The following is a 23,486-nucleotide window of genomic DNA, read 5'->3' as shown; positions in this document are numbered from 1 at the left end:
GTGTTTCCAAATGCTTGCCTCTTCTAGCCCAGTGTCTCATCTACACTTTCTCTCCAGGTGGAACCCATCTCACTATCCACCTTGACAGCCACTGCCAGATTGTTCTTTCCAAAAGGCCAGGCACACCTTGTGCTGGCCGACTCTACTAGAACATACAGGGTTGAACTGAGAAGAGTTCAATGAAGGGACTGTGCTGTATAGGACAGGGTTTTGGAGGTGCCACCAAAGGATGATGGAGCACTTAGAAGCTAGCAAGAGTCAGAAGGCCTCAACCATGTCCCAGGTCTAAGAGGACAAGGGTAGAGAGGGCTGCTGCTGGAGAGGAGGGTCTGTCCACCAGAGCTGGAGCCCAGAGCAACACCACCACCCCCAAGGCCTGATTCTGATCCTGATCCTGATCTTGATCATGGCAGGAAGAGGACAAAGCAATAAACAATTCAACTTTCCCTCTCCCATTCTCCAGTGGCTAAACACTGGTTGAAGTCAATCAGAAGCTGAAGGAGCCCAGCTTCCCTCTGGAACACCGAAGAGGTTCAGTGCTAGGGAGAAGAGAACAGGGTCAGAAGGGGAAAATAACCAGCATGGAGTTCCCGTCGTGGCGCGGTAGAAACGAATCTGCCTAGGAACCGTGAGTTTTCAGGTTCGATCCCTGCTTGCTCAGTGGGTTAAGGATCTGGCGTTGCTGTGAGCTATGGTGTAGGATGCAGATGGGGCTCGGATCCTGCATTGCTGTGGCTGTGGTGTAGGCCGGCAGCTGTAGCTCCGACTGGACCCCTGGCATGGGAACCTCCATATGCCTTGGGTGCAGCCCTAAAAAGCAAAAGAAAAAAAAAAAAGAAGAAGAAGAAAAGAAAAGAAAAGAAAAGAAAAGAAAAGAACCAACACATAGCTACTCTGAGATTGTCCAGAAACCTTCAATCCAATGGATATTTGTTGACTCTCAAGGATGCATGTTGCCATAATATTACTTCTGATTTACACTAGAGCCCTGAGCAAGGCTGTTACATACATGATCTCATAACCCATTTTACAGATGGTGAAATTGAGGTTCCATTAGCTTATGCATCTTGGCCAAAGCCTCACAGTATTAATGATGGAGTCAGGATTTGAGCTCAAGTCTGCCTGACCCCAAAGCCTGTGTGCTTTAGCTGGGGAAGATGTGTCTATGACAGGACTCAGGGATTGGTAGGGTCTGCGAAAGGAGCAAGAGGGGAGATCTATGTCTTTTAGAGGTTGACCTGTGAGCCTCAAGCATATTTGGGCCATGAGCTGAAATAGGACAGACAAGCCCCTCAAGTAAGCAACTGCTGGTGTGTGTGTCAACATATAGCATGGATGTGGATCTAGTGAGTATCTGGAGGTCTCAAAGCCAGGGAGAAACAGTATGGCCATGGGACTGGGTGATGGCTGACACCCTGGGGTAAAGGACATCGCTTGGGGAGCTTGCTGGGCAAAGATGAGGCAAAGACCCCAGCAGGGCCTTCCAAGACCCTGCACTGAGCAGATCCTCCTTATGTATGTACGTATGTATGTATGTATTTTGCCTTTTGGGGCCACACCTGCAGCATATGAAGGTTCCCAAGCGAGGGGTCAAATCTGAGCTGCAGCTCCTGGCCTATGCCACAGCCATAGCAATGCCAGATCTGAGCCATGTCTACGACCTACACCACAGCTCTTGGCAACACCAGATCCTTAACCCACTGAGCAAGGCTAAGGATTCAACCCATGGCTGGTGGCGTTGGCCAGCAGCTTCAGCTCTGATTCAACCCCTAGCCTGGGTGGGAACTTCTATATACTCAGGTGAGGCCCTAAAAAAAAACCAAAGCAAAGCAAAAAAAAAAAAAAAAAAAAAGTTGATTTAATTCCTTGCTTATTTTGCATCTTTGTAGACAAAGGGCAACTTTCTTGCTTCATTCACATTAGCCTTACAGTTTAGACTCGTTTGTTATTCCTAGAAGAATGCTCCAAAACAGTTGCAGCAGCATCACTGGAATATGTGGGTAGACTTCCAAACGGACTATACAATAAGGACAACACTTATTTACAAATATATTACAGTGACCAAAGGCTGAGGAATCAGATTATCCATGTTCAAATTCTGGCCCTAGCACTTACTTCCTTGCAATCTAGAACAAGTTACTTAATCTTTCTAAGTCTTTTTCTTCCTTCCTTCCTTTCTTCCTTCCTTTCTTCCTTCCTTCCTTTCTTTCTTTCTTTCTTTCTTTCTTTCTTTCTTTCTTTCTTTCTTTCTTTCTTTCTTTCTTTCTCTCTTTCTTGCTCTTTCTTTCTCTCTCTGCCTTTTTAGAGCTATACCCACAACATATGGAAATTCCCAGGCTAGGGGTCAAATCAGAGCTGCAGCTGCCAGCCTACACCACAGCCACAGCAACTCAGAGATCCAAGCCAAGTCTGCAACCTACACTGCGGTTCATGGCAAGGCCGGATCGTTAACCCACTGAGTGAGGCCAGGGATCAAACCTGAATCCTCATGGATACTAGTTGGGTTCATTACCACTGAGCCACAACAGGAACTCCTAAGTCTGTTTTCTTACTTGTAACAGTGGTACCCATTTCATAGGTTTGTTAGGCAGGTGAAATAAGACTGTGCCTAGCCCAAGGCCTTACTATTAACATAGTAAGGGCTTAATAAACGTTCGATATCACTGTTATAATTACTTTTAGCCCATAGAGTCTAGCTCGTTGAAGCTAGAAACAGCTGTATAGAAATTCTAGTCCCATCACTTCATTCATAGATGTGGAAATGGATGCTCACAGGTCAGGCCACGACCCGGTAGAGCTCAGACATCATAGAACAAGGCCTGGGGTTTTCCTCACTGCCCAGCATTATTCAAGTGAATGGATGATGGTTTATACTTGTTCAGGTCCACTTATAAGTAGTGGGGCAGAGTGATCTCAATTTTTTTTGTGTTTTTAATTTTCTGAAGATCACTGGCAATCCTGTGGGAACACTGAAAGCAAACATGGAGAGTATAGTTGGAGTAGAAGTCATGGGGGTGTTTTGTGCATGACTGTTTTCGTTTTTGTTTTAGACCACTATTGAGGTCACAGGCAAACACATGTAATGAAAGTGTCCACCTATAGGTGGCAAACTTATACTGCTGACATGCTGACCTTGCGTGTCCTTGCAAACAAACGTCACTGAAGATGGAGATGAAAGTGAAATTTTAAAAAAGAAAATAAGAAACTTAAATGGATCCAGAAATAAAATTCTCATGCAAACGTGCAAGGAAAAGAAACCCACATAATTTCCCAGAACACTTTGATTCATCTACCAAAACGCCTCGTGGAATTGTACCAAAAGCATTTATTTGAAATCTATTTCCAGAGTCCTTATAGCATAGCACCCCCTGACTTGCAGTGAAAAAGACACACATCACAGCTATGACAGCCCTGACTGTCCAGTGACCTTCCACACACAAAGCACTTTCAGCGACAGCTCTCGTTTGGCCAGAGCCATTGTTCCCAATTTCACAGATGAGGAAAGAGACACCGAGGACAGTGGCAGGTGGAGAATGGAGCCCAGCTCTCTGGATTCCAAGTCCTAGCTCTGCCTGCCACTGTATGCTGCCCCCCACCCCCAACATAAGAGCGAACACGATGAACTCATCTAGGACCTGGGGGTAGGACTAATTCTGGTTGGGGTTTATCATTCCCATAGGAGCCCCACCTGGTTCTTCCAGAGACTTTCTGAACAGAGGATCCGAGTGGCCCCACTAACCTAGACTCGCTCCCTAACTGTGAGGGGAAGAGCTATTTCCCCAAGTGCAGGTCTGGACCTCCTGGGACCTCTAAGGAAGGTAATGAAAAATCTAATTAATTAACAAGAAAAAAATTCTTCCTTACTACTTTTAAAAAAACGTGGCTATAAGTCAGTCTTTTAAAATTTGTTTAATTAAGACAATTTAAACATGGAAATTCTTTTAAAGAATTTCGTACATATTATTCCAGACCTATGACTATGTATGCACAGAGATGTGGCTGCATAAGTGTGCATATGGAAAGAGTTTTCTTTACCCATTTCATACATCATTCTGCCACTTGTTTTTTTCATGGAACAATGTAACTCAGACAGCTTCCTATAGATATGTGTCACTCGGTTTAATGTGGCATGGTGATTTATAGTTTGGATGTACCATAGTATATAAAATATTCCCCTACTGGTGGGTATTTAGGTTGTTTCTGCTGTTCACTTTTACAAATAGTACTTTTACATATAAATCCTTTTACATATGACTGTGTACATGTGCAAGAAGCCCTGAAGGATACATTTCTAAAAAGGAAAATTGTTGGAGCAAAGTCTATATAGATTTTACATTTTTATAAATACTGTTAAATTGTCCCTCAGGAAGGCTGAACTCACTTTTCTGTTGACTCTTCTCATCCTTTTTTTTTTTTTTTTTTTTCTCTTTCTTTCTTAATTTTCTAGTCTCTTCCTATTCGCTGGGCCACTTTTATCCTATGTTCTAATTTTAAGTCTTCCTCCTCCCACACCCATTTATCAGAAAGCCCTGCGGGATATACCTTCAAATATGTCCGAAGCACAAGCCCTTCTTACCCTTTCCCCTGCCAGCACCTGGTGGAAGCCACTGTCATCTAGCTTCCTACACATCCCCCTGTATTTGCTTTTGCCTCCTTCAAACTATTGTCAACACAGCAGCCACGGTGACCTTGCTAACACTGAGTCAGACAGAGCGGCCTTCTGGTCAACACCCCCCAGTGCTCCTCCGTTCACTCAGTGCTGCCACACGGTGGCCTCCATAGCCCACTCGCCTCCCTGATCCACTCTGCTCCAGACATCAACCTTCCACCAGCACTCCACGCCTGCCCCCACTTCGGGTCTTCGTTCCAACTGTCCCCTCCCTCCAGGCATTGCTTGACCAACTCCTTCATCCCCTTCAAGTCAGCTCAGGCTGCACCTTCTCAGCAAAGCCATCCTGACACTTAATTCATCTTGCAAACGCCCCCTCTGGCTCCCTGTCTTCTTTGCTCGCTTTTCTTTTCCCTCAGCATTTACAACCCTCTTACCTACTATGTATCTAACTTTTTATCATGATCATTGTCTCTATCCTCCCCCCACGTGAATGGAACAACAAGATAAGGGAGCCTTGTAGTGATGTTATAGCTCTGTATCTTGATGGTGATGCCTCCGCTAAAGTACATGTGTGACAAAACTGCATATAACTACACATACACCAGTGCATGCATAACTGGAGAAACCCAAATAAGCTCTATTGACAGTAAGGCAGGCTGGGTGAGTGTATGAGGTCCACTGGACTTCCCTGTACATTTCTTTTTTTTTTTTTCTGACTTTTTAGGGCCACACCTGCGGCATATGGAGGTTCCCAGGCTAGGGGTCCAGTCGGAACTACAGCTAACAGCCTAAGCTGCAGTCACAGCAACACAGGATCCGGGCTGCGTCTGTGACCTACACCACAGCTCACAGCAACACTGAAGGCTTAACCCACTGAGCGAGGCCAGGCATTGAACCTGCGTCATCATGGATACTAGTCAGATTTGTTTCCGCTGAGCCACTATGGGAACTCCTTCCCTGTACATTTCTTTGAAACCTCCTGTAAATCTATAATTAGTTCAACATGAAGAGTTAAGAAAAATTGCAAGCAGAAATCCAGGCCAGGTAGGAAGTGCCTCTTATCTCAGCCCAGAGATGCTTCTGCTTCCTTGACTTTATGAAAGGGATGTTTGCCCCTTGGGTTACTCTCTTTATTTTCCATATACCTCGCCCCTCTTTACTTGAGCTGGTTCTAAAAGTTTCAATCACTTTTCAGAAGAAAGTCTGGAAATACTTACTCAGATGAACATTACTCCTGTGGGGTTCTGAGAAAGTTACTCAGCTTTCTGTTCTTCAGCCTTCCCTTTGGAAATCTGGACCAATGGCATCTGTCCCCTTCCTCACAGGTATGCTGAGGTTAACAAATCCACAGAAGTTCCAATGAAGTCCTGAAATCAAGGCACGAGTGAGAATCCCCTCCAGCGAGCGCCCTACCCATTCTCCTCACTGCACAAGTGTTCCTATCACACTGTCTCCTTGGTCAGGTGTCAGCTCATTCTAGAAGGACGTGAGGTTCTATATAAGCTACAACATTGCTGACCACTGGATAACTGGTAGTTAATAATACTACTAACTATTCTGGGTCTGTCCTGGATTTATATCCTTTCCCAAATTTCAAATTTAGTCAAAGCAAGTGTGATTTTTCAAAAGCTACCTTAAAATGCATCAACGTACTGTTTAGTAGACAGACTTTTTAAAATATACATACTCAGCTACTTTAAAGCATATCCCCTCTGAATTTGGCCAATAGATTTTCAAACCATTTTGTGCATGTCGATGTCAATATTTTGGCTAAATTCTCCCCTCAATACGTCCCCCTCATACATGTTCCTCTCTTTCTCTTCATCACAGTAACCTTTCCTTTTCATTCCCCTACTTCCTCTGGGACATAAATTTGCCGTGTCACTTCTATTCTTACACTCCCCTGAAGTATTTGCTGGTTGCGCTAACCAGCACTGGCAGCTGGGGTTGACCACTGAAATCCCTGCATGATTGTTTCCAAAAGGTCATAATAAACATTTCTTGACATGTGCCTCATGGCCTAGAATCAACAAGGAGGGCAGTGTCAGCCCTGCAAGAACTATACCACATCGAGCCTTTGTACAAATTAGAAAAAGGTGACCTCCCTGGGTAGACAAAGGGCTGAGTCATGGCTGAATTTCAATCTTGACTTGCCCACATAGGGCATGCCCTCCCCAGCTGAACCCAGAAGCGTGAGACCAAGTTCAGGCACACAAGCTCAGCTCCCTCTGATCATTGCCCTGACTCCATCATTGACTTGCAGTGTCTCTAAGAGCAAGCTCTTGACCCTTCTGTGACACAATTTTTCCCTGGGTCACAGTTAAAATTATAAAATACTTAGACACAAGGTGTTACAAGTTTTTTTTTTTTTCTTTTTTTCACCGTGATACCAATGCTCATTGGGAGATCAGCATTTCACTCAGCTCTAGGACAAGCTCAGACTGTTTGGGTTTCCTCTAATGAGGGTGGGAACTCTGGCTATTTTCATCCTTGTTCCATTTTCCTCTTCCAGTGCAGTGGTCTGTGCCCAGCATTTACGACCTGCTGGCGGGGGCCTGAGGCGCACATTTTCTTGAGTTGAACAAGAACATTTAACACTCTCTGTCTGTCAGTTTGCAGTGGAACACACCCCCCCCCCCAGATTTTCTACACGATGTGATGCCAGCTCTGGACACTTCTCACTCAGTGTTCATCCCTGCCAGCTAGTCTGAAAATTGGAACCAGAAACACTTGACAAATCACTGGCCACATTATGCTTACAGGTGGTGACCTATTGCTGTGCCGCTGCTGCTTATTCATGAAACCAGAGGTTAAGACTCCATTTCTGAGATGTAAGGTAGGGAAAGCCCCACATAAAGCACTAGCGTTGGACAGAATACCACATAGACAATTTCCCACTGAAATGCCGGTTATTAGAAGTCATGTGGAGTCAGGAGTTGCCATGGAATCCATTTGTTTCTAAACCAGCTCCTCCTACTGGAATAGTTTTTCATTATCCTGTCTTTCTCACTGGGGGGAGGGGGAGAGGGACAGAGAGAGACAGACAGACAGACAAGCAGATATGCAGATGTTATCTGATATAAAACTATGTTATAATTCTAAAACACTCAAGCCCTAAAATGAATAATAAATGTAAACATTTAAGAAAGGTTCATATCAGCCTTAACACATGCTTATATCACTGTCTGGTTTGGAGTGAAACAGTCACATTGCCATCACACGACTTCTGATTATTTAGGGAGACTATGCGGTGGTGTATCACATGACATTTATCTTCACAAACAAGTTATCAGATCTCCAGGAGTGAAAATAAATATCAAAGCAGATCTAAACCACCATAGGCTGCACACTTGTTTTTCCTGTTTTCTCCTATGTATCATTTTTACTTAGATTCTTAACCAGATCAGTACAGTTTTCCCTGTGAAACTACTGCCAGGATCAATCTATCCCCTTATTCCTCCAAGTTATTTGCTTAAATTATGAGAAGTGATTGGCTGGCATGTGTTAATGCTTGAATTATTTTTTGGTAAAGTTTCCACATATTTATAGGTAAAATACAAAAACAAGTTGTTCAAATATCAACTTGGGACAACTGAATATCAAAACATTTATGGTTAGCCCACTATTTTTAACATATGTACAATACAATTGACTGTAATTAGTCAGGAGATTGGTTGGATGAAGACACATTAAAATTATATTTGTATATTTATATTTCATGTTTTGCACTAAAGAATATTAATTGTTTCAATGAGGGGGGAAAAGTGTTGGTAGATGACTCTAGAGCCTCAAACCTGTATTTCTGACCATCTCCACTTCCCAGCATTCTGGTGAAAACCTCTCCCCCCAGGGATTCAAGAAACCCTCACCTCCATTAAAAGCCAGATCCCAGGAGCTCCCTTGTGGCACAGCAGGTTAAGGAACTGACGTTGTCACTGCAATGTACTGGGTCACTGCTCTGGCCTGGAAACTTCCACAAGCAGCGGATGAAACAAACAAAAAAAACAAACAAAAAAAACATGTCACGGCTTCCTCTAGCCCTGGCACTTTAACACTGTCCAGAGCCAAGAGGCCCTACCCTCAAAAGACAATTCAGAGGAGAGCTATTCAGAAAGTCCTTAAGCAGGGAGTTCCCAGCAGGGAGTTCCCATCCCGGTGCAGCGGAAACGAATCTGACTAGGAACCATGAGGTTGTGGGTTTGATCCTTGGCCTCGCTCAGTGGGTCAAGGATCTGGCATTTCCATGATCTGTGGTGTAGGTCGAAGACGCAGCTCAGATCTGGTGTTGCTGTGGCTGTGGTGTAGACCAGTGGCTACAGCTCTGATTAGATCCCTAGCCTGGGAACCTCCCATATACCATGGGTGTGGCCCTAAAAAGACCCAAAAAACCAAAACAAAAAGTGCTTAGACATATAAAAGATGTTCAACCTCCATAATAAAAGGAAAACAAATTAAAAGTAGACTGGTTTTGTTTACCCATCAGATTGGCCAAAGGGGTGGGGGGTGAGGGAGAGGGAGTTATAATGTACTTCATTGCAAGCCTATGGGAAAACAACCACCCTGGCGCATTGGTGGTGTGAGTGTCAATTGTCACAATTTTTGTGGAAGGCCAAATGGCAATATCTATTAGGAGTACAAATCTACATACCCTTAACCTAGCAATTCCACTTTTAGGAATTTGTCCTGTGGTTCCACTGGTACACAGGTAACTGTCATGTATAAAGTGTTATTCACTGCTGTATTGTTTGTGATAGCAACAATGGGGAACAACCGAAATGCTCTCAGTGGGTGACAGGTTAGATAAATTATACTGATATAGTCTCAAAATAGAAGGCTGTACAGATGTTTAGGAAAGACAGGATGCTATAGCTGTCATGGAAAGTGAAAAATTCAAGGTGCGGGACCGTGTATAGAACATCAATCTTAATGTTTGCTTGAATATGCATATAAAGTGACTCCAGAAAGATGATAAAAAATTAAGTAGACGTAAAGCAGTGGACACCGACTGGCAACCCAAAGCTGCATTTGCTTGGTTTGCACGGTGTTTTCAAAATTGGATTTCACTTAATAATCTGATATCCAGGTAAAGAAAACAAGTGAATCAGGCCAGGTGTTACGATAAGAAGTGGTGCTGGTAACCTCATCTGTTTGGATTGTCCACCCAGCTTTAGGGTCATACCTCGGACATCACTAAAGCCTGGTGGAGGGACTCTGCCTTGAGAGCACTGAGGAGCTGTCGAGTTTCATACCTGGAGTGGAGCTGCGACTCACAGATAAATATCCTGGCCCCAAACCTCTCTCCAGGTTTCCTAAAGAGGCTTGGGAGTGGCCCCTGGGAAAAGCTACACCTAGAATCCCCACCCTCCCAGGTGTGCCATAAGCAGCATTTGTCACAACAGGCCCAGGGCCTAGGGGCCATGATAGTTTGAGAAGTGCCCTAAATGTTTTAATTTTAATCTCTTTTACAATCAGAAGAAAAAAATACATAAGAATAATGAAAACATGATAACGAATTCAGCCAGAATTACATTAATCTCTGCACCAATCCAGTTGTAAAATATAATCTAATAATTTTTTGGGTGGAGGAAGGGGCCCATAAACATGACAAAATTGCCTAAGGACTGACAAAGTCATAATTTGGTAGCCTAACCCTGCACAGGAGGGAGCATGTGCCATGTGAGAGGAGGCCTAGACCACCTGGACCCCAGGAGCCCAGTCCAGGCCTCTTCCTCCAAGGACAGATCCACTGCTCCAACACCACATGCACCTTGGGTCCTTTATGTTTAAGGAGTCTGGCAAAATTAGGGAGTTCCCTGGTGGCCTAGCAGTTAAGGATTCACTGTTGTCACTGCTGTGGCGCAGGTGCAATCCTGACCAGGGAACTTCAGCATGCCGTGGGTGTGGAAAAAAAAATATATTAGGGAATGATTCCAAGGCCAAAAGAAGAACCAATGCTTATCTGCTATTTTTCCAATGTGTCCTGCCTAGGTGGTTTGACCCAAGCCCTCTGGCCTTCTTCCCCAGCTACAAACCTGGAAATCTGGAGCCTTCTAAAAATGTTCTGAGCACTTCCCTGCCATTTTGAGGTTAAAACTCCCACTGAAAGGTGGCCTGGCTGGGTTCCCCCTGCCATGTCTTCCTCAGAGACCCCACCCTATCGTAGCCATGAGGCTCATACCAGGACCTCATCTAGACAGTCATATCATTTAATGCCATATGCCCAAGGTCCTACAATAGGACTCTCACTTTAAATGTTTCCTCCTGACTGTCTTGTCCAAAGACAAGCTGAGAAAAAGCAGAGAAAGTAGTGGTTCTCAAAGTGCACCTCTGGGACTGGAAGCATCAGCATCACTGGGAACTTGTTAGAAAGGCAATTTATTGGGTCCCATCCCAGATCTGCTGGATCATAACCTCTGGGAGTGGCGACCAAGCAATCTGTTTTCACAGGCCCTCCAGGCAATTCCCATGCAAACTTAAGTTCCAAAACCATGGATGCCCAGATTTTCCAGGGCAGATTCCCAAGTCCTAAAAGCAGAGGTGATGGAGTAGCCCAGCTAGAGTGGGAATGTGCCCAGACGCCAGAGGCACTTGGTTTGCCTCCAGGCGAACACAGAGGTACTTTGCTGGGATCCTGGGGTGACGCCTGAGGGCAGGAGCTGGAGGCAGCTCCTCCAAACTTCAGGCCGAGTTAAGCTGCAGCGCCTCTGGGCGGGGGGAGGGGTGAAGGTCCCAACAGAAATCGCCCGCGTTGGGAAGCGGCAGTCTCGCCTCTAACTCCGAGCTCGTCCTAACTTCTGCTTCCGAGGCTCGCCAGCAGCCTAGTTACGCGCACAATTCCCCCCGCCCCCCATGCCTTATGAATGCCAACTCAGAATTCAACAGGAATTTCCCATCCTAAATCAGAGTCGGGCCTGAGGGGCTATATTTAAAAGCCGCGCTCATTCAATAACTCCACCCTAGGGGACCCCAGGGGCTCAGCCAGATCTGGAAGCCCTTTATCTGTTTACGGATTAGATTAGAGGGATCCGCCTCACGGAGAATGCCTTACCCACTCCGTCTAGAGAGTGCAAGACTAGGGGGGGTCCTTTCCAGACCCTCCTGGCACACAGATCCCAGGAGCTAGACTCAAAGTTGGGGCTCAGGGAAGGCGAAACTCTCCAGAAACCTAATCCAGAGGCTCTCAAAGCAGGATAGTGAAGCGCAAGCCCTCAGGATCCACCTAATTCTGACGCCCCTCGCCCTTTTCGAAGCCACTGACGCCTCTCCGCCCTCTTCTGGCCACCTCGCCCCCTACTCCCCCCATCCCCGAGCGCATCCCAGCAACCCAGCCACCCACTCGCGCCGGACTTGGCATGCGCTCTTGCAGTGCACCGGGAACATGATTTGGCTTCGGAAACCGACTTAGGAATCAGTGTCTTTCCACCTCAAGCGGCAAACCAACGTTCAGTTTCAGTTTTGAACACCTTGGTTGTGTTCCTGTGCCCGGCTTTGCTGAATTACACACATACAGCATCTGCCACTCTGTTTCTGGAAGGGAAAAATGTGAAAAGTGTTGGCGCCCCGGTCCTGTCCTCAGAATGCGCAGCATCAGTTTTCAGCGACTGTTAATGTTTGAAGCATTCAGTTCTTTTAAAGTGTGTACAGTTTAAGAAGCACTCTTGTTTCTCAGCCACCAATTCAAGGTTATACTAGACCACGGTTTCAAAATATGAGTGGAAAATATTTTCCAAATATTTAGAAAAACTTACAGTCCTTACTTGCGTTTGCCACTCTCGTTTTTCAAGTTCTTTCCCCTTTCCTTCCTTCCCTTCTTTCTTTCTCTCTTCCCTCCCTTTCTTATTTTTTTCAGTGTGTAACCACTGAAGCTACTATGTGGGACATTTTAATAGTGAATTCAGGCAGGCATATGAGTAGTACCTCAGAAGAGGGCTGTTTTGTGCATAAAATAACTTAGATTCTCCCAAATGTCCTGATCAAACAAACAATATTTACCATAATTTTTAAAAATATGTCCTTTTTTGTAGATTCCTCCTAGACTGTTTTCTAGCAGACTGTCTCCTCTGGGTCAAAATTATTTTATTTTATTTATTTGCTTTTTAGGTCCATACTTGTGGCATGTGGAAGTTCCCAGGCTAGGGGTCAAATTAGAGCTGCAACTTCCAGCCTACATCACAGCCACAGCTATGAGGGATTCAAGCTACTTATCGAGGCCAGGGATTGAACCTTCATCCTCATGTATACTAGTCAGGTTCATTTCCACTGAGCTACAATGGGAAATCCCAGGTCAAAAGTATAAGGGGCTCTTGCTTCTGCCTCAAGATCACAACGTTTAAATGTGCAAACAAAAGGAGGATAGAGTAGATTCACTTACATGGAAGAAGAAAAATGTTGATTGTTTCACTAGACATTAATATTGCCTGAGATAAATTCTCTTTTCTAGTGGTAGAGAGTGAACATCTTCATATCACATACTGAGATATTTAAGTGACCATCTTCAGATTTTGCATCATGATTAAAATATATCCTTTAGCTTGACCTTGGCCATTGAGTTAAATCCGTGCCTGTGTGCTCTGTACAGTTGTGCGTATGTGATATGGAGTGTAAAAGTACATGTGTGAGTCCCTAGGAGTCTTTCATTTTTTTTAACGTTATAGGAGGTGATGTGGAAGATAGAGATCACCTTGGTTTTTGATAAGATGCTGAAGTAGCAGGGCGCGAAAAGAGTCACCAGAGAAGGGACAGAGGTCTGTGCCCGAAGCTGGGGTCGGGGTCGCTCTGCTGAAACCCGGCTCACGATTTGTACCAGAATTCCTCAGGGCGTACCCTCCTTTTACAATCTAAGGGTTCAGCTTCTCTTGTCTGGTCTCCAGCTGACGTAGGAGGAGGCGGGCTGCACTTAGAAGGCCCACTCCTTTTGGACTCCGCACTCACAGGCATGTAGGTTCTCGGCTCTGGGCTTGGCTGCGGCGGGCACACTTTGCCGGCAGAATGTGAGCCCTGGACCCCTGAAAGTCTTGGAGTCCAGGCCTCTTGAGGGCGGGATCCATGCGGGCAATACCTGGGGTTATGCCAGCGGGAGAAGAGGCCAGGGTACGATGCTCGGTCATTCTAGTCTGTGTGCCCTCCTAGGTGGGGAGGGGCTTGGTGTTGCCAGGGAAAGTCTTAGTGGCGAGGGAGGAGGAAGGTATCTGTTTATAATTCCGCTCCTGTTGCCCCACCCCCCGCGTTGGGATCATGTTCCTGGGCCGCATAGACAGTGCCTGAGCGTCTGAGGGCTGTAGTGTGAAGCACCCACGCAAGGAGGCGGCGGCCTAGCTACTCTTAGGGTTCCAGTTTGGTGTTGGTGGTTCGCGTGTGCCTGTCTTTTTCCTTGCTGGGACTTTGCCCCTTAATTAGCAAAGAGAGGTGGATAGATTTAGAGTCTCAGCGTCAAGAAACTGATGTAAATTTTCTCCTGCTAGAGGCGAACAGCGATCCTCGGAGCACGTGGGAGGCACCCGAGGTTCCGGTTCCCGCCCCGCAGGCGCGGTGCTCGCCGGGCGGCGGGCGGGGCGGCGGGGAGGGTGCGGGGCCCGGCCCGCGCCGGGCGGTGGCAGTGACGGAGCCGCGTTTCCGCACCAGCCTGGGTTCAAAGATTAGAAAAACAGGTGTTACATCGCCATGCTAATTCACTCTTTCGGTAAACGCGGCTCAGACAGTTGTGTGCGGAGGACTTAGCGAGGGGACAGTCACCACATGGCCGGGCATTCATTTTGTTTATTAAAGGACACCCACTCGGTTCATCGACTGCTGAGCTTCACTGCGAAGCAGGAGCAGCCTTCCTGGCCCCCACCTCCGACGTCGTCTTTGGTGCGACGACATCCATACTCATTTTGCCCATCTATCTTGCTTCTGATTGCAAAACACTGGTTTTCCGCTCAAAACGCACTCTGTATGGGGAGCCTGGCACTGCCTGACCACTCAGAGTCCCTGCCCCCAGGCAAGGGTTTCAGGCAGAAGAAAAGCACTGACACACCTGCACTTTTGTTTGAAGTAGAGATAGGGTTTACAATAACCATCGACTTAAATTAAAATCCTTTCTAGAACACAGCTGGAAGAGAAAACTGCTTTGTACCCCTGAAGTGCCATTGCTTCGTCAGGCCCCTCCATTTTACCCTTAAGATCTGTCCAGATTGGGGGTCAGGGGGTTGGGGAGAAAGAAGGGTCTCCGGGAAGGTTCTCCTACCCTTTCCACCCTCCCCTCCTTTTCTTGTTATTAGTAAACTTGATCTTATCTGGTCTTTCTGGAATCCGGTGTATGAGGGAGCCACAGTACACTCCATATCCCTCCGCATCTCTTGTTGAGTGCATTGCTTGGTTGAACTGCCCAGAGCCAGGTTTCTAAGTGGCAACAGCTTCTGGGGAAATGACTCCTCTTTCTAGGTTAGAGCCCATTCTCTGGCTTCCAGTTTGGGAACACCTACAAAATCTCTGTTTAGTTCTTCTTCTTCTTCTTCTTTTTTTTTTTTTTAATCTTTCTATCCAGAACGTTCACCACCTTCTCCTGCCAGGTGTTTCCCAGATGTGTAAATACCCCCCAAAATGTCCTTCTGGGAGCTTACGGCCCTTGGGCAGCAAGGAGGTGGCAGATGTATGTCTTTTTGAACAAATGCTCTTAAAGTTGTTCGGAATATCGTCAGGATGGCACACCATCCTCTTCAGAGTATATGTTTTCTTAGAGGCAATTAGCGGCACAAATGATAGGAGTGCAACATGACTGGTATTTTCACTCTTTTATCGCTGATGAAACAGCTACCTCCAAGTCCACCTCCAGGAGCAGAATCGTGGTTATCAGCAGCACCAAAACCAAGCAGGGAATCGCATCTGTATGGAATGATTCGTAAGCAGCTATAATTGTCTTCCAGGTCGAGTGAACTTTTTCCGTTGCTATCTGTTGTCTATCCTCAGATGACAGAGAAGGCGATTCAAATTAGAGGTTCTCTTAAATATAACTTGTCAGCAATCATACTTACTAGCGTATTTAATTGGCTCCCATAAAGGAATGCTGTAAATCCATTTATGCAGGCTGTATCCTTTCTGTAAGGAATATTCACATTGGACTTTTGTTTCCTAAAACAAAACCCAACAAAAAGTCTTCGCTCACGTTTAAGATAACGCATTGTTACGAGATACCTACTTCTCTATCAACGACTCTATCTAACCCTATTTTGACCTGAATCGTAACCTCTTTTTCCCCTAGTGTCCCCTATCTGCTCCCATAGGAAAACTCCATGACTGAGCTTTCAACGATGAACAATTTAGCCCCCAAATTCGACCCACTTCGAAAAAGACGCTCCTCTTTGGGATTAATTTAAAAACAATTCTCTGGCGATGAATTCGGTGTCGCTGTGGCTTCAGAGAAAGGCGAAAGAGGAAATATAACCTAACACCGGCCAGCGCACGCTGTGGGCTCCGCGACTTGCCCTCGGGAAGGACGCGGCCGCCTGGTGGGCCTTTGGTCGAACGCAGCGCGCAGCCTGGCCTATTCCTGCCTCTCCTGCCGGGCGCCCCAGGCACCGGGCCCAACCTCTGCGGCCCCACGGCCTCTCCGCCGCTTTGGGAGACCGGCACTCAGGGCTGAGGGCGCAGCCGCTCGGTTCACGGGAGCGTGGGGAGCGCGGGTCCTGCACATCACCCTCGGGCCCGGGAGTTTGGGAACGGCAGCGGCTGCGGGGCAGCGCAGACACCGGTGCCCTGGTCTCATTAGGAGCGCCGCGGCCACGCGGGTAAGCAAGCAGATAGCTAGGAGCTCCGGAGGGCGGGATGGGGGGGAGGAGCGGGGCTTGCTCGCGTCACTCAGCCTGGTCAGCCAATGAGCGTGATGCCCCGGGACGCGCCAGGCCAATGGAAAGCAAGGAGGTTTGTGAGTGGCATCAAGGGAGGGCGGGAGAGAAGAAGCCCGGGAGTGAAGTTGAAGCTAAACCCCATAAGCCATAAAGAAGTTACAGGGGGGCGCTTTTGGCTTCCAATTAGGGATAATATTGGCTTCGTAGCAACTACCAAGGAGGAGGACTCTAGAACCACCTCAGCCGTCCCAAAGCCAACACCCTCCTCCTTCTCCCACGCACCCCTCCCCCAATTCATGACCAAGAAAAGAAAAGACAGTCAAGGCGCGCTCTGCTCCTCTCTGCGGGTGGGAAGCAGAGAGGCCCGCGGAGTGGCTTAGTTGGACGGTAGGCATGAGTACAGTTAAAAGGTGGGCGCCTCCGCACGCCTTGCCGCCAGCGGGGACTGAAGGTAGGTGAAGCGGAAGACGCCCTGCGCCCGCCCGGCGGCGCCCGCCCGGCGGCGCCCGCAGCTCTACGGCGGAGGGGTGAGGCCGGGCGCCTCCCACCCCGCGGTGCCTGTGAGGGGCTGTTGTGAATGTGCCACCTGTTAACCTGGCGCTGCCGTGCCCCGCGTGTTGCCGCCCCTGCTGGGCAAGGAGAGCGCGGGGTCGCCTCCTCGGCAGTCCCGAGGGACTTGATGTGTAAGTGCCACTTTTGAGGAATGTCCGAGACTTGAGACCCAAGTTAAAGAGCCAAGTTCCCGACCTGCCAAAGTGGGGGGACAGAAAGGCGCCCGAGCGCTCTGGAGGAATTCTGATTTGCGGAAACCTGCTTTCCTGGGATGTGCGCCTGGCCTGGGCGCGGGCACGGGGACCCGCGGCCGAGGGGGCTCCCGAGGGTCTTCCAAAATCTGCGTTTGGTTGTTTGGGCAACTTCCCAGGGGGCCGGAGAATGTGTCTGGCAGGGGTGAGAGAATGCGAGCAGTATTTACAGGGGGTTCAGTCTCGCTGCTGATTTCTCCATATCTTAGCAAAACCAACCAACCAACCAAAACACCAAGCCTGGCGAGGAAAGCCGAGGCGCGCTGAGGCCCTTCCCGGCCATTTTTTCGGAATTCGGGAAAGCGCGTGAGTGATTGTGGAGCTGCAGATCTCTTACGCTCTGATGTTGTCTTCACAGTGGCCTGAAAGAGCTGTCCGGCATTCCTGTTCTTCCCAAAGGGCCGCTTCAAAGGCCGTGGGACTGAGAGCAAACGTCGGGGATTATTATGTCGATTTCCCGAGGACCCGGGTTCGCCGCGAGGAACCGAAGAACAGGCTGGCTGTTCCGGCGTCCCGCCAACATTTGATACCCAGCGAAGCCTAGGATTGCCCGAATTGCCGTGGATCTGCAACTTTCCTCTACTCGCATCCCAGATTTTTAAAGAAAGTATTTTCTGGTCGCCGAGTTGGTCTTTTACCACCATCAGAACACTGAAGCAAAGACTTCAGTCTCACCAGAGTATGCTTTATGTTTTTGCCAAGTGTGATCTCTAATTGAAAATTTATTTTTGGTTTTGGATGAATCTGTGGAATTTATGTTGTAAGAAGAAAGGGGGAACGAGACACGATGAAAGAGAAGTCCAAAAATGCTGCCCGGACTAGGAGGGAGAAGGAAAACAGTGAATTTTATGAACTGGCTAAATTACTGCCTTTGCCCTCGGCTATCACCTCGCAGCTGGACAAAGCATCCATAATCAGACTCACCACCAGCTATCTCAAAATGAGAGTAGTGTTCCCAGAAGGTAAGTGACTTTGCCCAGATGGAATTTCAAAGGCAGAAGGGGTACAGGATTTGCCAGTGAATGAACCTACACCACTGGGCAGAGAATTACATTCACATTTAACATGCACACTCTCTGCAAAGAGAAGTTTAGCATGGCTGCCTAACTAAGGAGCTCTCTGGATTTAGAATTTCTGTTGCCTTTTCCTGGCTCTTTCTACTTCCCCATTAACACTTTCTCTTCAGTCCATCAGATGTGTTTGATTGGGAAGCAGCCCAACAGTGCTATTGTCAACACTTAGATATAAAGCTCAAATGAAAGTATACTAACTAATCCAAACATGACTTTCTTTTTTTATTACTTTTGTTAGAATTGTATTTAGCTTAAAGCAGGAACACCTCCAGATTCTTGTATTTTTCTTTTGTCTAGATAAACCCATGTACATGAAGCTAGCTAAGCCAGATATTTTCTTTATATGTCAGTAATTCTGCAGATGAGGAACAGGCATATCCATGAACAAATATGTCCTAAATTTACCTAGTCCTTTTACTACTTTTTAGTAAATTTATTCTGAGTTTTTGAGGTGTTTACAGATTCTGAAACTAAATCTGGGGCTTGGTGATTTGCAACTCTGGGCTTAATCCTAAGATTGAATTAAAATGACTAGACCACTTAGAAACTATCTTCTATGTAGTAGGTTGGCAAACAGATCTCTAGGGATATTGTCTTCTTATAAGGCCTAGAAATTAGAATAGCTGAGATGTTGACATGATTTAAAATGTATGTTTAGATTGTCAAGATTCACATGTGAGAACAGAGTAGCCTTCATAGAAAGCTGTCCTGTATAAAACAATTTATATTCACTAGGAGGATTCTTCTCTCTTCTATCTCCTTATTCTTTCCTTTACCCACATTTAAATAATATACACAGATTAAAAATATATTTTAGATATGTCTTTGTTGGGGAAGGGAATTTGGAGATGTAAAGGAGAGAATACTAAACAAACAAAAATCCAAGAGAAAGAACCCTGTTTGTGTACAAACAAGAACCTCTTATTTGACCCGGAGAGGTTTGTGTTATTGTTGATTTTGGAAGTTGGGAGTTTGTTGTTTCCTTTTGAGGAAATAGGGGGAAGGAAATAATCATTATGGGGCTTTGAGTTTCACTTTTTCTTCATCTTGACTGAAAGTTATTGTCTAAATCAAAATCTTGCAAAACATGCCTCCAAATTAGCCAGGGCCACTAAAAGAAAACTTTGAAATTATAATTCAAAACTACAAATAGTGTTGTAGTCATTTTGTCTAAAAGCAGGTCCCTGAACAATCTCATCTGACCCTGGAAACCACGGAGGAGAGGAATCAAAACCTAATGTACCTGAAAAGTTTAAAAAAAAAAAAAAAGAAAAGAAAAGAAAGAAAGGAAAAGGGGGGGGAAAGGAGGAACTTATATATTAAAAACCTCATTTCCTATTTAAACTGTGCTAGGAATTGCTGGTGGGGAAATTACTCTTAATGCTACATTGCCTTCTGTTTAAAAAAGAGATCTCGTTGTCTTTATACTGTCAGCGCCTACTTTATATAAATAAAGCTATTGTGAACTTCGCTGGCCGCTCTGTTCCTAACAGGATTATTAGCAGTGATTTGTCAGCCCCTGCGGTCTCAGTGGGTTCCCTTTCTGCGTGATTTCTAACGGGTCTCGTCAATTATCGGTGCCGATGTCGCTCGCTGTTTGATCAGGAGAAGCATATGTGCTGCTTGTGAGGCAGCGAGTAATCGCGGAGGAAAAGAAAAGCGGGTCGGAGTTCCCGGGCAGGAGCAGAGGGGGACCCAGAACACGGGGAGTCGCTGGGCCAGGGGCTCCTCTGTGTAGTGCAGACCCCGGGTAGGCGCAGCTGGAGGGAATCAAGTTGGGTTTGGTTGTTTGGGTTTTGTTTTTAAGAGAGTAAGCTTTCTTGCTTAATTAAGGGCTAACTCCACAAATTATACATCGCATGACAAATAAATAGGACGAGCAAAAAGTAAACTCTCTTAGCCAACTTCTCGTTATTTTAAAAAAAGAGCGCTGGTAAGATTCCTGCCAGAGTCCCCTTGGTGGCCAGGCCTGTCCCCTGTGGCTACTTTAAAGGTGACTGTGCTTTCTTCAGCCACATTCACCTTCCTTTCCGGCTCTGGGCCCCGGGCCCCTCCTTCCTCTCCCTTCCTTTGTGGACAGAGTGTGAGTTTATGGGGAGGAGGGGGTGGACGATGTGTGAACTCTGGGCACATCATTTATTTCTCCAGCTACTGTTGAGCTCATAACTCACCCTCAGCCTCCTCCACTGGGTGAGTTAGACAGGGCCATCCGGACAGCTGGTTCCTAGGGATGAGGTTTTAATTTTGAGGACATATTAGCCTCAAAAGTCCCAAACTCAGATACACCCCTTTAAAATATTAAAGAACTACAGCAACAAACAATAAAACCAACAGCGTCAAAGGAGTGAAATAATCAACAGCCTCAGAACCAGGCACAACCTGCAGAGGGTGCCAAATTTGGGTTCAGCTATTGACTGAAGGCAGAGGGAAGAACTTGATTGGGTCCATAGCTGTTTGGGGAAACTGCGGGTCATCTTTTTTAGTGATGAGAAATGGAAAGAATTTGTTTGAAAATGAAGTTCTTTTTACATCCATCTTGACACCATCTTAGCACATAGTATGTCTTCAATAAAATTTTAGGGTTGGGATGAAGGTAACTATTTCATCATGGGGGAAGATTTCTATCACATGTAAAATATGGATTTTGCTAGGCATACAACTAAAATAATTCTCAATCTGGTGATCTTAATTACAGGCATTACAATGACTGTAAAACTTCACTGGTTTTGCTCATATTCCATTTTATCTATAATACCCAGTAATGCCAAAAGTCTTACTTAAATCAACAAACAGAAATCCCTTCATACTTACATTTGAAACAAATTTAAAAATCCTTAAAATATAGCTAATTCCCTCCCTTATCATTTGCTGAATACAATTCCCACTCCCCTCCCCAGGGTCTAGTAGATTCCTTGTCTGGGAGCAAACTTCAGCTTTTATTTATCTGAGTAGATAAAATTGAGCTGTTAGGGGGCAATTGAGAAAGAGAACAGAGGACTAGGATATGGGTGCCGGTAATAATTAAGAATTAAGCATTAGATTGGAGATTTCATAGTAAAAAACAAAACTCTGGGATGATTACTGTGAAATCATTAAAACCTCATATCTCCCAACTGGTAATATATTCTAATATAAAATACCTCTGCAAAGGAAAAATTGAGGCATCTAGATATGTATAAGTCTTTGGTGTTATCAAAACCAGAAAAGCAGAATTTTTTTAAAAAAAGATATAACATTATTTGTTAACAAAATTGATAAAATTCAACAAAAATATGTATTTGTTATTCAACTCTAATATAGTTTTGACTGGAGGGGTAGTGGCTTGCAGAATAACCTTTGAAAAGATCAGATGTTTCCAAATCTATATCCATTCAGAATCTTGATAACATCACTACCATTTCATTGTCAAGATGTCTTGTGAAAATAAAAATTTAATGACAGAACTGAAATTAGTAACTGCAGGAAGGAGAGCCTCTACCAAGGCTGAAAGGAAAGGATGATTAAACCAACCTCCACAGACCCTTTCCATAATATTCACCTCAAGATTGAAATCCTTAATCACCTTTTATTTTTTGAGGCCAGGAACTGAAAGAGAAAAAGAGGCCCCATTTCCCACGTGGATAGGTGATTTAAGGCTGTTTTTCTTGCTGCTTGGGGAAATGATTGAGCATTAGGTTTCCATGTTTATTTTCTTACAGAAGTTTTTCTCATTTAAAAGCCTTTAAGCATAGTTTTACGCTCCACGCTGGTTTTCTCTGTTTAATTCTAGTTTTGATGTTGACTTAAAATGTAGAGTGCAGAACTAAACTCCGTGCAGAGCATTTGCAAGGCAGATTTATGTGCTAGAAATTGTAGATCACATCAATGAAAAGGGTACTTTAAAAAAAAGGGGGGGGAGTAATCACTAATGAGAACAATAACAAAAAAACAACTACAACAACAAAGTGTTATAAGCTATGGCAGAATACTTTTGGGCAGAGTACAATCGGCCATCTGAAGCTAAAATCAGGTTGAATTTCCCGAGGACAAATCTGATTTCTAGGCGTTATTTTTCAATTCTAGGGAAATCTTGGCAGCTTCGAGATTTTGCAGACACAAATGTGGACAGAGTTCCAGCCTATGGATTCGTGCCTCAGTTCTCTGTATGTTCAGATAGTTCTCAAGAGAATGAGGTTTAGATCCAGCTAAAACCTTATGATTTTAGCTGTTCACCCACTGCCAGTCTCTGATCCATGGACTTTTAAATTTTGCGTGGGGGCGAGAAACCCTCAATTATTTAGCGACAGACCTGCTAATCAGAAACACTTAAACAGGGTCTGAGAATTGAGGGGCAAACCTTCTTTCCCAGGAACTCCATCGGGCAGGCGGCTCCTGAGCGTAGTCACTCGATCTCAGTGGCTCGGACCAACCCTAGGACAGCGACCCTTTCGAAGCCCTTGCCTTGCTTCCCGCACGGCAGGCAGCATGCGGTAGGGAGAACCGTGCAGGCCGCGGTCGGCTACCCAGGGCCGTGCAGGAGGCCCATTCTCTTCTCGCGGCGGCGGCGGCGGCTCGAGACCCGCCGCCTCCGCTCAGATGGCCGCAGCCCGGGGAGCGCCCGCTCCCGGCCTTCGCACAACCTCCTCAGGCCCCGCGCGGGCCCGGGGCTCGGCCCTCCAGGGGCGCGAGGGAGTCTCCGTGAGCCGTGCTGAGCGGAGACCCGGCCGGTGCGGACGTGTGTCCGCGGCCACCGCCCCAAGGACCCAACTTCGTCCAAAACTTCAGCCAAGAGCCCACCCATGGGGCCGCCGCTGCGCGGCTGTCGAGTCCCAGCTGCCAAGTGGAACCGAAGGAAGATGCGCCGCGGCGCAGCCTTATCAGCCTCATTCGCGCTGGCCTTGGAGGCGGTGGCAACGCCCGGACCCGCCACCCTCGAAGGTCCGGGGTCTCGGGGAGACACCGCATGAAGCTCTCCGCCACCACTCAGGGCACCACTGTCAAGCCCTGTGCATGTTTTCCCCACGGATTAGTTGGGACCTGGCCGAACCCCGCCAGTCCCTCGTCCCTGCAGTTCCTGTTCTTCTGCGGCTCGGGCCCGCCCCCTAAGCCCTAGCTCTGGGGCCCCGGAGGCGACGAGGGCACCGAGAGGGAGACTGTCGCGGCAGTGACCAGCGGTCTCCACCCCAGATCTGCA

At 46.5% G+C, this 23,486-nt stretch overlaps 1 protein-coding gene across 3 annotated transcripts in view; it reads left to right on the top strand.

Annotated features, from left to right (window-relative positions):
• SIM1 (single-minded family bHLH transcription factor 1) overlaps positions 16,532-23,486 on the top strand; it is an 80,771-nt gene continuing 73,816 nt past the window's right edge. Inside the window, exons 1-2 of one of the 3 annotated variants that reach the window (XM_021089944.1) lie at positions 16,532-16,888; positions 17,599-18,202. In XM_021089944.1, coding sequence (XP_020945603.1) covers positions 18,028-18,202 — 175 coding nt within the window. In that variant the 5' untranslated portion in view covers positions 16,532-16,888; positions 17,599-18,027. 3 annotated transcript variants of the gene reach the window in all.

Source organism: Sus scrofa, chromosome 1 (genome assembly GCF_000003025.6).
Source record: "Sus scrofa isolate TJ Tabasco breed Duroc chromosome 1, Sscrofa11.1, whole genome shotgun sequence".
Lineage (NCBI taxonomy): Eukaryota > Metazoa > Chordata > Mammalia > Artiodactyla > Suidae > Sus > Sus scrofa.
Note: the sequence above shows the minus strand (reverse complement) of the source record. Positions and strands in the feature narration are given on the sequence as shown.